Source organism: Indicator indicator, chromosome 14 (genome assembly GCF_027791375.1).
Source record: "Indicator indicator isolate 239-I01 chromosome 14, UM_Iind_1.1, whole genome shotgun sequence".
In the NCBI taxonomy this organism is placed as follows: Eukaryota; Metazoa; Chordata; class Aves; order Piciformes; family Indicatoridae; genus Indicator; species Indicator indicator.
The window spans coordinates 3189266-3206229 of record NC_072023.1 but is presented as its reverse complement, the minus strand read 5'-3'; the positions used below and the strand labels follow the sequence as shown (position 1 = coordinate 3206229).

The window sequence follows — 16964 nt, the reverse complement described above, 5'->3', positions numbered from 1 at the left end:
CTGCTTTTCAGCTTTGTGGGAGCTATGGTGGGACAGCTGATCCTCTGTTCCATGGAGGTTTGGAACAGAATCACACTTACAAAGTATTTTGAACAGATTCATACAGAGAAGCCAGAGAGCTCTGGTGATTTGCAGCACGTGAAAGTCTGGGATTTTGATCTACTAATTAGCCTAATGCCTGGGTTACTGTCTTGAGATGTAGATCAAGTCTCTGTCACTGTTTTCCCTTTCTGTTGGTGAGGCAACTTGTCACATAGAGTTTTTACTCCAGTCCTTTCACTCCTTTTCTTTTCAACATCTTGTAAGTCTCCCCTTCAGTTTCTTGTCCTTTGTTGTTTTATAGTTTGCATCTCTCTGTCATTCATTGCACATTGCAGTTCCTTGCTTATGCTTCATTCCCTGGTGGCTCTAGTTGCTTTAGCATGGAAACATCGATGTATTTTTAGTCTTAAATTTTATTTTTTTTCAAGGAGGAAGTTCTTTACAATGAGAGTGGTGAAATACTGGAACAGGTTGCCCAAGGATGTGGTTGAGGCCCTGTCCCTGAAGACATTGAAGATCAGACTTGATGTGACCCTGGGCAGTCTGATCTAGTTGGAGATGTCCCTGCTCGCTGCAGAGGGCTTGGACGAGATGACCTTTGGGGGTCCCTTCCAACCTGATGCAATCTGTCGATCTGAACAAAAGTCTATTTTAGTAGATGTTTCAATATTGGTATGACACTAGCAATGAAGATAGCTGCTACTTGTTTCCCCCTATGCCTGCCTGATGATAGAATATTCTCTTCAGTAGCTCAGATGCTTTAATGCAATTGAGGACTGCTGAGCTATTGAATAGACAATTGAAGTAGCTTTCATATAAATTATAATGTGGACAGCCAAGGTTGAGCTGCTAAGCAGTAATCATCACAACGAGGTTAGGATCGTGTGATGCAGTTCTTCTTTGTGTATCTGATTGCTTGCCACCTTCAGAGCTTTCTGATGAGATTTTGCTGTCTCTCTTTGTATCTATTTGCTTTCAGTAACGATATACAAAGATATGTTTGTACTTGTTACTGCTTTGAAAATGGAACTGGATTATTTCAGCAACCACTCTTCAATTTAGCAAGTTCAGTCTTGATTCTTGGAAGCAACCTTTGCTTTCTTTAACTTGAATATGATTTATCATTTTTGTGTAAAGCAAAAGTGAAAGTGGTTCTGCTGCAATTTTAGTGGGACAGAAAGAATTGCATGCCTACCACATCTGCTGCCATCATCAAGTTTCTCTTACAGCTTGTAGCAATGACGTTAATGAATGCAGAAGGGAAATATTTCGTAATCACATAACAATTTGTTTTTTACTTTCTTCATGGTCAATAACTACATTTTAAACCCTGCTTCCAAGAATAGAGACAGCTCAGTTAAGAACAAAAGCCCTCTTGTTCATCATTCATCACATTACTAAATTATAACTTTGGTTTAGGTTTCTGGTGGGTTCTTTTCTCTATTTTTAGGTTTTCATAATTCTGTTTGTGTCCTGAGCTCTTCACCTGCATTTTATTGTGGAACCTCTCCAATAAGAAGAGGTGGAAAGTACAGTTGTTGGGATACTGTTAAGAGCAGAACTGACTGTAGTATCTGTAGTACTTCCTTAGGGAGGTTGAAATTAAATCACTTGTCCTTTGTGCACAGCAGAGAAAATAAGATAAAGGTGATCCTAAGGAAGTTCCAAGCTAAGAAGCTACTGACTGCAGTAGAGGAAGGTGGGCAGTTTAAAACAAACCCAACAATCCAAACTCAGCAGCAATGGAAGGTCACCATTATGCTGAAGGCAAGTTTATGCGTGCCTGACCAGGTAAAGGCAAGAGGAGAGTGTCAATCTGTAGTCCTTCTTTGGCAAGATGTCTCACAGTCTGTGGTCAGTTCGTGGGGTAAGAAGATACTGATATCTCAGAAGGCTGTTGGAGCAGGGAGATGCTCCCAAATGTTTGAAATGACAATTGAAAAAAAAAAAGGCAAACCAAAACACAAACCCAACCAACCAAAACCCCAAACCAACCAACCAACAACGAGTCCATAATATTAATCCAGTCAGCTCATATCAGACTGCGGATTAACTGGTGTCACCCAAATTGTCTATTTGTAATTTAGTTTCAGAATTGGAACCCTTTTCTGGACAGTGTCAGTTATCTGGAGGAAGAACAGTGTATTGAGACTGTGTAAAAGACTCGTAGGGAATAATTGTCTGCAGAGGCAAAGAAAAGAAACATCAGTGATACAGAAAGTTCTTCAGCCTCCAAATTTGTCAGTATCCATTTAGGGTTCTTGCTTTCGAGCCAACAGTGACAGTAGTGACAGCTTGATGCATGGCAGTTGCCTTATTTTGTATGTTCAAATGAAGATACTCTTTTTTTTCTTCTCTCTCTTTTAATTTTTTTTCTCATTCCTGCTCCTTGGAAGTGCCCTGAAAAATACCTTTTGTGAAGCTCGGTAGGATGACTTAATTTGGAAGCACGCTGTTGCTGCAGGAGAAATACAGAGACAGGAAAAGCAGAATCTGCATGTGGTTGTTGCGTGGTGGCAAGGCAAGGGCCTGAGAGGATGAAGGCACTTGTGCTGAATGCTTTGGCTTCATTTCATATCCATTTGTCCTTGTTTTCCTGTGTCATCTTTCCTTAACAGCTTTTGCTGTTGTCCTCTATTTTGTTCACAGAATGCATTTATTTCAGATCTCAGTTTTTGTTTAGCTGGGCTAAATAAGCCTAAGGCAAAACTCTGCAGTTTTTCAGGCTGCTTCTCTGGTACACAGCACTTAGATCATGCTGCTCCCAGTGAGGACAGTCTTACCTTGCTTTTGATGTGCACCGGTGATCAGTGCTATACTTCAGTGGTGATAATAAATTGGCTTAAGCAGGCTTGTGCTTTTTTTCCCCTCTGCCTTGAAAGACATATTGCCACCAGCTTTTTGTTGCTAACATAACTATTTGCAAAGCCACTTGGCAAACATATGTCAAAACTCTTTTCCAGGTTGTCAGCTGGATAATAATTTGCATTAGGAATAGTGTCATTCTGGTGTGTTTAGTATTCTTGGAAATGGATACTGACATGATCCATGTGTGCATATTCAGCTGACCATGAAATGGCAGCCTGAACACCTCAGACAGATGTAGCAACATTTGTCTGAATGTTGTAAGAGAACAAATTGGTCCCATGCTGAGACATCTTGACTGCTGTATAAAAATTAATACAACAGAAAAATTTATAATTGACTTACTGGTTGGAGATTTTTGTCTTAATGATGAATCTCTGAAGTTGTAGCAGTTACAGAACTGGAGAAGGCAAGAAAAATCAGTGATTTGTGAATTAAAAAAATACTGAATCAGAGCAATTTATAAGTTTAGTAACAGATGTTCATTAATTTTTAACAAATTTTTGAACCACAGTTAAAAGACTGTTTATTGCAAAAACAAGTTTATTTACTGCCCTTCTGGAACTGTCACAGAATTGCAAACTGGTGGGTGCTAGAAGGCACCTCTGGAGATCGAGACCAAGCCCCCTGCCAAGGCAGGTTCACCTAAACAAGGTCACAAAAGAACACATCTGAGTGAGTTTTGAATGTCTCCATAGATGGAGACTCCACCTCTCTGGGCAGCCTGTTCCAGTGCTCCAGCACCCTTAAATTAAAGAAATTCCTTCTCATGTTTAGATGGAACTTTTGTTCAAGTTTGTGACCATTACCTCTTGTCCTGTCACTGGGCAGCACTGGAGAAAAGCCTGGTCCCATCCTCCTGATAACCACCCTTTAAGTATTTGGAAGCATTTATGAGATCCTCCTCAGTCTTCTCTCTTCCAGACTAAAAAGGCCCAATTCTCTCAGTCCTTCCTCAGAAGAGAGATGAAGAATTAATTTTAAAGGAGACAAAAAATTACCTTTAAAATACCTCAGTGGAGATACTACACATGCTTAGCCTGACTGTGAGAAACTTGCTTAGGCTGTTTTTTAGTGTCAGTAGTTACTTTTCTTAGTTATAGCCAAGGTATTCTATTCTCTCTGTTATTTCAGAAATAATGATTGTACCACAGCTTATTCTTGTCAGAAATCTCTGGAAAAATACAGAATACAGATCAGACTGCTAAATTTTACACATTAGAGAAATCTCCAAAGAGGCAGTTTTATCATAGTTTTTTTCTCAGTGTCTTGTGTCTCAGTGTAATGCCTTCAGTACATCAGATCTTAAATGTGGCTTATTATTCAGAGAGAAATTATTGATGTGTGTTGTCACTACTGCAGAACACGATCTATACATCGTGCTGCTTACAGCGTCTCCTTTTCACTACCTGAAAACTCTTCCTGTGTTGCTGCACTGTGCTTTCTTTCAAAGAACACTAGCAAAACAATCCTCTCAATGACTGTGAAGCAGCTCTGTTTCTCTTGCCTTTTCTAAAAAATCTTCTTCATGTGCATAAAAGTGTAAGAAAAATACAGCCAAAGCTGTCTGGTTTTAAACCAGGCCTGACTCTTTGATGTTACTCACATCCACAGCTATGTATGCATACAATAATTATAGAAGACTTAGGTTTTGCTTTTGCCTTGTAGGATTCATGGAATCACAGAATTATTTTGGTTGGAAAATACCTATAAGACCGAGTCCAACCTTCAACCTAACACCTCTATGGCTGTTAAACCATGTCCCCAAGTGCTGTGTCTGTATGTTTCTTGAACACCTCCAGAGGTGGTGACTCCACCACCTCCCTTGGAAGCCCTGACCACTCTTGCAGCAGAAAAATTTTCCCTAATTTCCAACCTAAACCTCTCCTGGCACAATTTCAGGCTGTTTCCTTTCATCCTATCACCTGATAATAGGGAGAAGAGACCAGCCCCCGCCCCTTTCTTTGTGGGTTATTTGGTGGCAGGTTTTCCTGTTCGCAGATGTGTATTGAGGATCAACAAATAATGAATAAAAAAATTAGAAATTTGGAGGAAAAAGTGTGAGCTGTAAATTTACAGGAATTGTACCAATTAATTGTAGAAAATTAATTTCTCCTAACGGATTTCATTTTGTCTGTAGCTTTAACAGTTAAAAAGCTTTTTTTCCTGGCATGAACTCTCTTCTAGCTGTTGCTTGGTGGTTAATTTCCAGGCAGGCCATGATAAAGTTTCAACAGCTTTCCCAGTGTAATTAATTTCTGTTTTAAGAGAAAAAGGCCAAAACCTTTTCAGATTCTGTTTAGAAACTTGTACTATGTTTGTTTATCCAAATCAGGAGTGTCTTTAGTTTATACTGCTGCGGTGTATTTGTTGAGTCTCTTGGTGCTTGATTCAAGAACATGGGAATAAGTGGAAAGCATTTCCCTGCCTCAGGTCTTAATTATAAATAAAACTTCTTTCTGAACACAAGAGCAGCACATGTTGAACTCTGCTCCTGGAAGTTAACATGCTTTCAGGACAGGTAATGGTGAGCTGAGAGCTACTGGAGACTGAGAGAACATTCTTGCGTATGAGGTTCTTTAATTTGGTGCCTGAATTGCAGCGGAAAAATAATCCAACAAACCAGTTTATAATTTTGGAAAGCCCATGCCATTTACTGACAGACTTACTAACGCTCTCAAAAGATCTCAGATGCTGTTTAGCCCTAGAACTAACATTGTCTTGAGCCTGAGAGAGGTTTTCTGCTCAGTGTTCTAAAGACTGAAGATGGTCACCAGAAGTGATGATGACTGCAGCATTGTAAATGTCACTAAAATAATCTCAGTGAGCAGCAGGTTCTGCGTGCACTACTTTCTTTTTTCTTCTAAGACTTTTTGGTGGGTTTTTTTTTGTTGGGTTTTGGTGGTGGTGATGGTGGTTTGGTTTGGGGTTTTTGTTGTTGTTTTCTAAAAGCTCTCTGAAGTCTTTATGCTTATTAAAGCTAATAAAATTGCAGGCATCGCTTTTGGTTTCCAGTGCTTTTGCGACGGTTAGTTCTCTGGGTTGCTGGTAATATATATGCTGCATCCATGCAACCTGGTTTTTGCCTTCCCTTTCAAGAGAAAGAAGAGTTTATGGATCTGATGGCAAATGCAAGAAGCTTTGCCAGTCAGCTCACTCATTTTATTGGCTCCAAAGTCGGCCAACTTAACCAGACTCATACTGTGATTTTTTTCTCATGGCTTTTGAGAGAACAGAACATTTGATAATTAACATGGAGCTATTAATCAGTGCAGTCCATCTAATCTAGAGAGATGTATGAAGTAGAAGGTCTCTGGGATTCTCTTTTCAGTATTGCTTCTATCTGTATGGGAGAGACTGTATGTGTACATTTTAAAGAATAAAGACTTGCTGAATGGAGATAAGCATGAGATTGGAAAAAAAAAAGATTACAGGATTTCACCCTTTGGTCAGATTTGGTTTTCTTTCTTTTAAGTTCTGTACCAGTAGTTCAGTTAAATATGCCTGTAACAAAGATCAGTGTATTTGTTAACTTAAATGATTATTTCTAAACCCACTTTTTTATTTCTGCCCTTCTTTAAGATGAAGTGATTGGGGTGGGGGGGTGAAGATAAGACTATTCACAACCTACATTAAATTAGGACATGCTAAATTCTGTGTATTTATTCTCAGAGACTCTTTCAGGTGATGATCTAGATCAGGAGCTGAATATAGTTGCTCTTACTTTGGGGGGATAAGAAGTCTCAGATAAGAATTTAACCTTTGCAGATACCTTCCTACCTCCAGATTTCAGTAACTGGCTGTGATTCTCTATGTACAGCAAAAGGTATTTCACCTCAAAACATTGTTTTATTCTTAAGGAAAAGGCTGTGAGGATCCTTTTGCCCTTTTTTCACTGGGAGGTCAAACTAGGCTGTGATATTTGACTTGACAATTCTTTTTTATTTCCTCAGTAACAAAAGCCTTGTTTGTCAGATGTCACATCTATACAACGGCAGTTCCTTGACGTAATGCAGCATAAAACATAATAACTTTTAAGTAGTTCTAAAGCCCAAGCATAGAAAAACACAATGTAATTTTTTTTCACTGCTGTGAACAAATGTGAATTGAGACAAATACAAAGAACAGATGTAATGAGTAAGATGCAGGATTTATAATCCATTCTTGTAGAGCAGAATTGTGATTGTAAAGAAGTACATCTGTCTTAAATGTGGATTTTACAAGTGGTTTATAATCTTTGATAAATTATCCATATATTACTCATGAATGTAATTAATATTTCTCAATCTACTTGATTATGTGATCAATAGCTTTTTTTTTTTTTCAAATTATTATTTGGGTAAATTGAGAACAGTTGGAATCACTGTGGGAAGCTGCTTTTCTTTTTGTGGGAAGCTGCTTTTCTTTTTAGATTAAGGGGACAATATCCTTGACAGGTGTTTCCTGTTTCTGTTTTTAATTAATATTGTTTGCAGTACTCCAAGCTTTTCAGACCTCTCTTTCTGACACAAGTTTGGATTATCATCTTCAGAAATACATTTAAATTAGATGTATCTAAAATTATTCACAAAGTGAATGATGCAGAGATTATTATGTTCTTGAAAATATTTGACTGACCTGTATCTGGTGTAATCAAAATGCTAGTGGAAGGTTCAATTATTATCTGTTCAGATTTGAAAGACACAGTGAATGACACCATGGGTTATGGCAATAATTAACAACTGTATTGCTGAGGACGTGTCGAGAAGAAGGGGCCAGGCTCTTCTCAGTGGTGTCCTGTGATAGGACAAGGGGCAATGGATACAAGCTGGAACACAGGAAGTTCTACCTCAATGTGAGGAGAAAATTCTTTGCTGTGAGGGTGCTGGAGCACTAGAACAGGCTGCCCAGAGAGGTGGTGGAGTCTCCATCTCTGGAAACATTCAAAACCCAGCTGGATGTGTTCCTGTGTGACCTTCTTTGGTGAACTTGCCTTTGCAAGGGGGTTGGACTCGATGATCTTCAGAGGCCACTTCCAACCCCTACCATTCTGTGACTGTGATTAACTGTGATGGCTTTTAAGTGACTTTGACAGCAAAGCAGGACTTTAAAACTATAGAAGCAACCTGAGCTAATGACAACACCTGTTGGAAAATACTTCCACGGGTTTTAAAGGAGAAAAGAGAAAAATATATTAAAAAAGTGAACTTCAGCATAGTTTTCAAGGATTCATTTGTGTTGCCTTTAAAGGTGAAACTATTAAGTGGCTTAGGCTGGAGCTGATCTGTAGGAAGCAGCAGTTCCTTTAATACATTGTCGCTTCCTTCATGTCAGCGTAAGATTTGAACAAGTGTGTCTCTTCCAGCTTTTCTGGGTTGTATCAGATAGTATCATATCAGCTTGCTTGTCCTCGTTCTGTCTGCAACAGCCTAGAATTTGCATTAGTTGCATTCCAGTGTATGCATCTATCTGCTGTGACATCTGAAATACTTGATTTGGGTATGACTTAATCAGAGTAGAGAAATTTGCAGATTAGAATAGGCAAGGCCTGGGCTCTGTTTGTAAAGCTCAGAAGTCAGGTGCATCTTCTCCACAGAGGTGGTAACAGTTTGAGGAACATCAGGGTAAGTTATACTGCATCTAATCATAGCCATTAGTGGTATACTACTACAACTCTTTTGGGGATTTGAATTAAATTTACTGTTAACTGGAGAAAATAAGTATGCAAGTGTTATAAGCTGGCAAAAATTAATAGCAAACAATTTAATGTGATTCTGTGGCTCTCTGATTAATATGGTTAAACTGAATTAAAATTGAATTTTCAGTGAAATTGCTGTCATTTTAGAGAACCAATGCTAGCTGTGGATTGTACAGATCATATCTCAGAGTACTAAGATTTAGCAGGTTCTGTGACTTAGCAGTGAGAATGAAGACATCAAAAAGATAGGACATTTCCATGTGCCCCCCTTTCCCCCTATGCATCCTTTACACATCTGAATTAGCAAGAGTAGTCATGCTTTAAGGGAGGAAAATTTGCTTGCATTTCAGTGAGTATCTTTTCCTTTAAAAAAGCCCTGAATCAAGCTGCACTTGAAGGCAGCTTTCACTCTAATGGATTCTCACTCCTGATTAGATTTTACTTTTAAGTGTTCAAAATCAAGCCCTGACCTTAATTGCGCATCTTGGTAAAAATGCTCCTTCAGCACACCATGAAACCATCCTTTACCATGGGATTTTCTTTTGTTTTTGAGATTTACAGTACCTCTCAGATTTTTAATCCTTATGTCTGTTAATTTATATGTAATATTCTTTAACAGTAGACCTTTTTGATTTAAAAATTGTGTAGGCTTAAAAATGCATGGGATCAAAAGCCTATTTCCATGTAAAAGCATCTATTTTATTTTAGGTTTTTTTTTCAGTTACTGTCCAAGTGGAAAATTGGAAAGAAACTGTTGTGCTGTCAGGTGGCTTTAGGGCATTACATAGCTAAGAATTGCACATATCCTTTGTAGAGAAAAATATACATAGGTAGATGGAGGTTGCAAAGAGCACTATAGGTGGATTGAATAAAACCACATATAAAGAAAGTATCTGTCCAGTTGTTTTTGTTTTAAATAGGTTTTTAAGAGCAGCATAATTCATCATTTTGAGAAAGCTAAAATAAATGCAGAAATAAAGTAGTTTCAAGTAAGGTCTTTAAAGCAGGTCCTGAACAGGAAAAGTAAATGTTCCCTTTGGAACGTTCTCCGAGTGCAGTTTCTTAACAATATGAATATCCTGCTTTTGAGTGAGAGCAAAATTATTCATACTGAGGTGTGGCTTTATTGCACATCCAGCAATGCATTCAAAGGGCAGTTTGGAAACTGCCAGCTTAACTCTGTAGATCTGTACCCTGTACCTGACTATTTCTGCTTATAGTAGCTGTGGTTCTCTTAAGATATTTCCTTATTTTGTAATCTTTTCTTCCCCTTGGATGCAGCTGCTGCTTTGCCTATGATTGTACTGTTCAGCTCAGACTTTGGGGCTTAAATTCCACATATCTTCTTTTATCTACTCTTCTATGTTACTGTCCTGTGTATCTAATCTTGTCCTGTATTATTCTAGGTATGCATCCTCCTGCCACCAACGACCACTTCCAACTTGTTCTCCTTTTTATTATCTTATTTTAGCGTCTAAACAAAGAGTGAGTTCTGTAATTGAAATGTGTCTGCTTATATGTTCATAGAATGGTTTGGGTTGGAAGGAACCTTAAAGATCATCTAGTTCCAACCCCTCTGCCATGGGCAGGGACACCTTCCACTAAACCAGATTTCTCAAGGCCTCATCCAACCTGGCCTTGAACACCTCCAAGGAGGCAGGGGGAGGGCACCCACAGCCTCCCTGGGCAACCTGTCTCGCCACTCTTGCTGTAAAGAATTTATTTCTAATCTCCAGTCTAAATCTGCCCTCCTCAAACTTCAATCCTTTCGCTCTCATCCTGTCACTAAAGGGATGATGTCAATATAAAAATGATCATAGTCACAGTTATTAAATGTTGATCTTTAACAGCCTGCTGCTTATATTTTTCTGTTTAAAGGAGGAGATTGAGGAAATTTTTTTTTTTTTGTATATGAATTATCCATTTTGGGGTGCAAAGAGGGTGATGTAAGAAGAATATATGAACAACTCAAACTGCAAAGTGTGCTTTGCTTGTGTTTGACACTGCCAGTGGGATTCTTGGAGAGCATGAACAGAAGAACAAGTTACGTGAAATCTCTGGTGCATTACCCATATGGAGAAACAAAGGACAGAGTTGTGCCTCTTGTCATGTGAGGGCAAACATATGGCTCACTGCAAAGTTCACTTAACCAGCTTAGGCTTGTGGCAATATGTTTATCAGCCTGGACCTTCGATGTTACTGCTTGTTTGCCTACCACTTTCTACAGAAAAAGTGCCTCCTACATTGCTCCCAGTTCAGTCTTCCTGCCTGGCTGGAAAAATGCCCATTCCAGCCCCTGTTATCAAGTCCTGGCTGTTTCCCTAGGTGGGACTGGGTTTGAGAATTGCTTTTGGTTTTAAGACTTACAGTAGTGTTCCATTCCTCCTTTGCTGAAAAGGGCAAATTATAGAGACATTAAGTAACTTCTCATCCAGAACTGGGCTGAAAGAGAGAGAAGGTTCCAGCCTCCTCTTCCTCAGTGGGTTGGGTGAAGGAGGTTGTGGAGGAGGTAACAGGGCACACACACACTGATCAAGTTTTCAGATTACTGTTTCATTATTGGATTGTGAAACTAGTCATCAACATAGCTGTTTTGTTTTACAAAAGCAGTCAAGAGTCTCATTTTTCCTAACAAATTAAAATTGAAGAAGTGTCCAGGTGCTCTTAAGACATTCTTCTTCAGTCCAATAGAGTAATCTTGCTTTAAGGGTGTACTTTTAAGGATAACTTGCATACTATTGAATTTTCTGTAAACTTTCTGCATTTTTATGTATTTTTATGTGGGATAATTAAATTTCATTTTCTGAGAAACTGATTTTTTGCTTACTTTTCACTTTCTTTTTTTTTCTTTTTTTTTTTTTTTAGGCTTCCTTAAGCCAGAATTAACATTGATAGAATGAAAAAGTTTAAGAGAAGACTTTCCTTAACCTTGCGTGGAAGCCAGACCATCGATGAATCACTGTCTGAGCTGGCAGAACAAATGACAATTGAGGAAAACAGCAGTAAAGATAATGGTAAGGCAGACCTTTCCCTTTCAGCCCCCATTCAAGTGAGCATTGTTGGGTTTTATTTCAGTTTTCACAATTGCATGAACTTCCTCACTAATTTTATGTTTTTAATTTCTCTTGCATTTGACTAGCCTGGTTCTTTGAACAGGTTGATGTGTTGGTGTGCTTCAATATTGAACTGTTCTATAGCTATTTATCAAAAGCTACCTAGACTGATAATTCAGTGTGGTGTGCAGCAAGCATCACAGATGCTCTGTCAGAAAACAAACCCATTGTATGATCTTAGAGGGTCTCACATCAACTTCATATGGCTTCAAATTATTATTTTTTAAATCATTACTTAGTGATGTTATAAATAAAACTGTTTTGTCATTGATGATGCAGTGCACTCGTCTGAGAATTCTGTCAGCTCTTCACACTTAAGGCAACTAGAAAAATTCATGATAACCATCTTGCCTGTGTATTCTTGCACAAGTCTTTGGCTGATCCCATAAACATACTAGCTGCTATAAAGTCCACATTAATGATAACACTTCTGAATGCAATCTGCTGTAATAGTGACTGCAAGAGATTTTGCTTTTGATGCTTTATTCTGTTTCCTCAGTTGCAGCACTCAAATCATATTTCATTTTCTATGCTGATCAGTGTTATTTCTTACTTTCCTGACATCTAAGATTTTCTGTGATCTGAATTTTTTCCCCTTTCCCCCAACTGTTTCACACCAATAAATGATTCTAAATTGTCCCACTGAAAACTGACAGGGCAGGGACATTTGAGCAGAAGGGCAGTGGAATTTGCCCTGCAGACTTTTAAAACCCCATCCTAGATTTGTTGCATATCAAGTGTTTGATAGCTGAATTTACCTTTGGTAAAACAAAACTATTAATGTTTATAATTTTTACCCCTAACCCCTGGTATATTCATTGCTATTACCCTGTCTTGATTACAAGCCATGACCAATAGTTTGGAAAATGATGTTTATTACATTTTTTTGTGTGTTGATAACAACAGGTCTACTCTGACAGCATAATTCTGGTATTTTTGCAGTGATACCTAAGTCCTTTCTGATACACTGAGCAGTTTTCCCTTGTGGTTTCATTTGTATTACCCTTTGTTTCTGATGCATATTTTGTTCAGACCTGTATATACTTCTGAGAGATTGATTTCATTATGCAAATAAGTGCTTAGAATATTAATTTCACGCTGGGAAATGGCTACGAAAAGTTTTCACCTGCATCAGTGAATGTAATGAATTGGGTTGCTGCATTGATTCACTTGAAAACTGGATCCAGGAAGGATAAAAAAATATTTAGACCATGTTCTGGGTGCCAGCTCAAGGGACAGAGGATACAACAGTTTGTTCACAGAAGTGTGAGCTTACACCGTGTATGAATATATTTGCAGTTTGTGATACTTACCCAAGATGTATCTCAAGCAGCAATACTTAGATGTCTTCTGCATGCTTGTCACTAAACTGTGACAAACATGACTTCTCAGTAGATACTTCAAGTGATTTAAAAACACAATTCAAGGAAACTTATCTAATTACAGAGTCATTATTTAGCTTTTAATGCTCCTTTTATTTTGCTTTCCACATTATTTCATTGACCAAAAGGAGTCTTATGTGCCAGTGTTCTGGTACAGTACATGCTATGCTTGCAACTGCAAAATGTTGTTAATGCCTTGGAGTATCTCTGGATGCAATGAGTTGTTGTTGATCCTCTTGAAAGAGGAAAACTAATAAATGTAAACTGTACTTCTTCTATACATAAGCTTTGACTCCTCTTTTTATGTCATTTAAAACAATTCTAATGACATTTGCTTCCTTTCTCTGATATTTCTGGGATGCATATATTAGTATCTGTTCTACTTCTGGTCTTGCAGAGATGAACAGGATACTACTTTGTGGATTTTTGTTTTCCTTTGTTTTTCTTTTCATTTCCAACCCTACTTTTTTTAGGAAAAGCAGGATTGGAAACTGCTTGCTACATCAGCTAGTCTTCCTTTTCTAAAGGGGACTTAACTTTTCCACAGATGAAGGTATTTTGTAAGGGGTACGCTAGAGGAATCAGGATTTGAGCAACAACTGCTGGACAGAACAGTCAGGACACAAGTTGTCTTTTGGTGAAAGATAAATTTGGTAGAGAACATACTCTGGGAAAAAAAAATCCTTCAGTGGACATTATTTTACAAAAAGAGGAGTGCTTTAGTGAGAAAGGTTTGCCTTGGTGTCTTAGAGAATCAGAGTGTGCTAACTGTAAATGTCCAGCTGGGACACATAAGAAGATGGAGTCTCTTCAAGAATAGTTTATAAAGTGATAGCTGCATTAAGATGTTGAAAGTGCATCCTTAACGTGGTGATGCTGACCTCAGAAAGCAGGACTAGCCAGCTCCCTAGTTTTGCTTTTAAGAAGAATAAACAGTTCTTTTGCCTTGTGGAACAGAGAAACACAATGTCCCCAGTTTGCAGACTTTGGATGTGTTCATAAAGGGACTTAAAAAACACAGTCCAGTAAAATCAAAGGCAAGCCATTATCTTGATCTACAGAGAAAGTCGGGAATACAAAAACTCTTCAGAAAGTGGTTCTTCATATGTGGTTTGCTTTGCATCAAGACTTGAGAGATGAGAGTTGAAGGGCGCTGAAAGTGCTCATCTCAAGCTAGAAGGCAAGAATAGACCCTGAAAAGAGAAGGCCTTTCACTGTTGTCCAGTTTTGGTTTGACTTTACATTCTTCTTCCTAGTAAATCCCCCTATCTTGTCTCCTGTTACTCCATTCTGATGACTGTTTGCTGAAGGTTATAATTTTATACACACTAGCTTTTTTTTTTCCCCAACCTGGAAAATGGCTGTTACTGGACTGTAGAAGTTGTGGAGGCCGTGTCCATAGAAAACCAAAATCTGTGCTCACCTAAGATCCACACTCATGTCTGTCTGATTTTCCCATACATGTCCTGTAAGATCTTTATGGTAAAGTTCCTGTTCAGCACTTCAATTCCAGGTGTAGATCACATGCACACAGTACAAGGGACCTTTCCTCGTGGTCACCCTTTTGCAGTAGCTTGTCATGTTCAGCCCCCTGCCAAGTATTTCCTCTCCTAAAACAATTGCCTCCAATTCTAAGCAACTGCTGCTGCAATCCTGAGACCCACTTTGTCATCAGCTCCAATGTTGAGTGGGTTGTTTGAAGATTTAAAGAACAGAACTCCTAATGCAGAACAAATTGTCCCACTTGTAGCTCACAGGCATAAAAATAGGTGGATCACTTTTTGATCTTTGTGGTGCATTGATGCCACTGAATCAGCTAACCTTTTGTAGGCAACCTCATTTCATATACAACCTCCTTCATCATGTGATGGCAGTACAATCTCAGTATGCATCACTCATCATCCATAAGCAGCAAAATGGGATTAGCAGGGATCAACCCACATTGTTTTGCAGTAGCACAGAGCTACTGCACTGAACGTAGAGTAACCAACAGCTTTGGGTTTGGGTTTTCAGAACTTAGTGACCAACTTAGTGACCAGAAACCTCTGTATAATTAAACCTGCCTTACAGATTATGTTCACTGTAATTGGCTTCTGGGTGAGGAAGCAGCACCAAGTCAGATATATAAGCCATAAAAATAGAGGGACCAGTGAAATGCCTGATGCACATCTGAAGCCTTATGAACTGTGGACTGTATAAAGCATACTTTGAGCTATTGTTTCATCAAAGTACAGAAACTTTTCATGGTCTCTAATGTTTCACCATTTAAAACCAATTGGTTGGATTGGTTGTTTCTTTCTCATTCTGTCTTGCTTCATGCACCCTAACAATGTGCTGGCTCGCTTTTTTTAGTTCTAGATTTTACCTTAATATATGTATTTAAAATACTAAATGGTAACTCGTAGCAGTTGACAGCTAAATTTACTCTGGAAATTTTGCCTTGCCAAGGACATACTAATGAAATCTGGCTAGAAGTGTCACCCAAATCATGCATGTTTAAAGCACAATTAACTGTGAAATTTATGCAAATTCTTCAAACACATACGAATGTGCTCTCTAATGAAGGCAAAAAAATGTGACCATGTTGGCTAATATTACCAAAAAAAGCACAAACTCCAAGCATGCTTTTAAGAGTTAATTACAAGATGTGTTAAAAAATACATCCACAGCTCTTGCATTAAGATTTGAGTAACTTGGAAAACTGTTCTGTATTGCCAGTTTTTGTGTCGTGCCTACGTACATGCTAAAGCAAAACAACTGAGGTTCTGATTGAAAGGGCTCCATTGATTTCTGGAATAACGTTTCTCTCCATTTGGTCTGTTTTAGCGCAGTGATGTGATCCTAGGATCCAGACTCTCCAAGCACTTGCATAATTTTTTTGTAATTTTACAGGTGTGAGTAATAATGGGAGGATCAGCTACAGTAAAGTGCGTAAGTGTTCTTTAGGTTTAAGGCCTTCATAACCAGTTCATAACTCTTGATAAGGGGAATGAATGTTTATAAAAATGGACACATTGCACAATCCTGTCTCAGAACATCCCAATGTCTTTGTAATCATTTCATATCATCTCCAGTACAGCTGAGAAACTCCCATTCCATCTCCTGTGTGTGATTCTTTGAGTATGGAAGGAAAGCTTTGTTGCAACATATTTTCAAGACAGTGTTCTTGAATTGAAAATATGAGCACAGAAATACTTACTGGTAATAAATGAAGAACATTTCTCTGGTGATACTGGAGGAAAGTATCATTATAAAAATATCAAGGTGGGGGTGGGGGAGGAAGAAATCCCATAAGGTGCTAGAACTCATTCTAGGAGCTACAGCTTACTGCAAAATACTGGCAGTTGTCACAGCTAAATGGTGAACCTTGTGCTGTCCCTTACACTGTGCTGCTGATGTTTTAATTTCAGTCTGTATGTACCCTCTGTGCTGTGGCATACCTAGATTTCTGTTTTACTGTTCAGTATGGTTTCTCCATCCCACGTACACTGCACAGCATAGTGTTCTTTCTTCCCTTCTGTTTTAATTTGCTGCTTCCCACAAAACCTAGAGGCTCTATTCATACGTGGAAGCGCTTATAAAGTGAAATGAGCATGAAAATGCAGTGCCCGAAAGCATGCTACAGAGACCTATAGTCTTGTGGGGGGAGTTGTCCACTTGTGTTTTTCTTCAGAAGCCAAACAGAGGTTTGGCAGGAGAATGTGATGCTTAGATGCAGAAGCAGATTCTGTAAATGCACATAATTTTTGCTACATGGGCTCACTGATGGGTGTGGAGAGATTTGCCCTCAAATGGCATTCAGATGGACTTGTAGATGCAGAAAAGTCACATGCATGTAACTAGCCAATGCAGTTATTACTGAAAACAGGGAAAACAGAAGCCAAA

General features: G+C 38.6%; 1 protein-coding gene across 2 annotated transcripts in view; it reads left to right on the top strand.

Moving 5' to 3' along the window:
- The window catches only part of CDK17 (cyclin dependent kinase 17), an 86719-nt gene that overhangs the window by 23099 nt on the left and 46656 nt on the right, over window positions 1–16964 (top strand). Inside the window, exons 2-3 of one of the 2 annotated variants that reach the window (XM_054386765.1) lie at window positions 11450–11598; window positions 15972–16010. In XM_054386765.1, coding sequence (XP_054242740.1) covers window positions 11481–11598; window positions 15972–16010 — 157 coding nt within the window. In that variant the 5' untranslated portion in view covers window positions 11450–11480. The remainder of the gene's footprint in view (window positions 1–11449; window positions 11599–15971; window positions 16011–16964) is intronic. The other variant, XM_054386764.1, reaches the window with a different exon arrangement.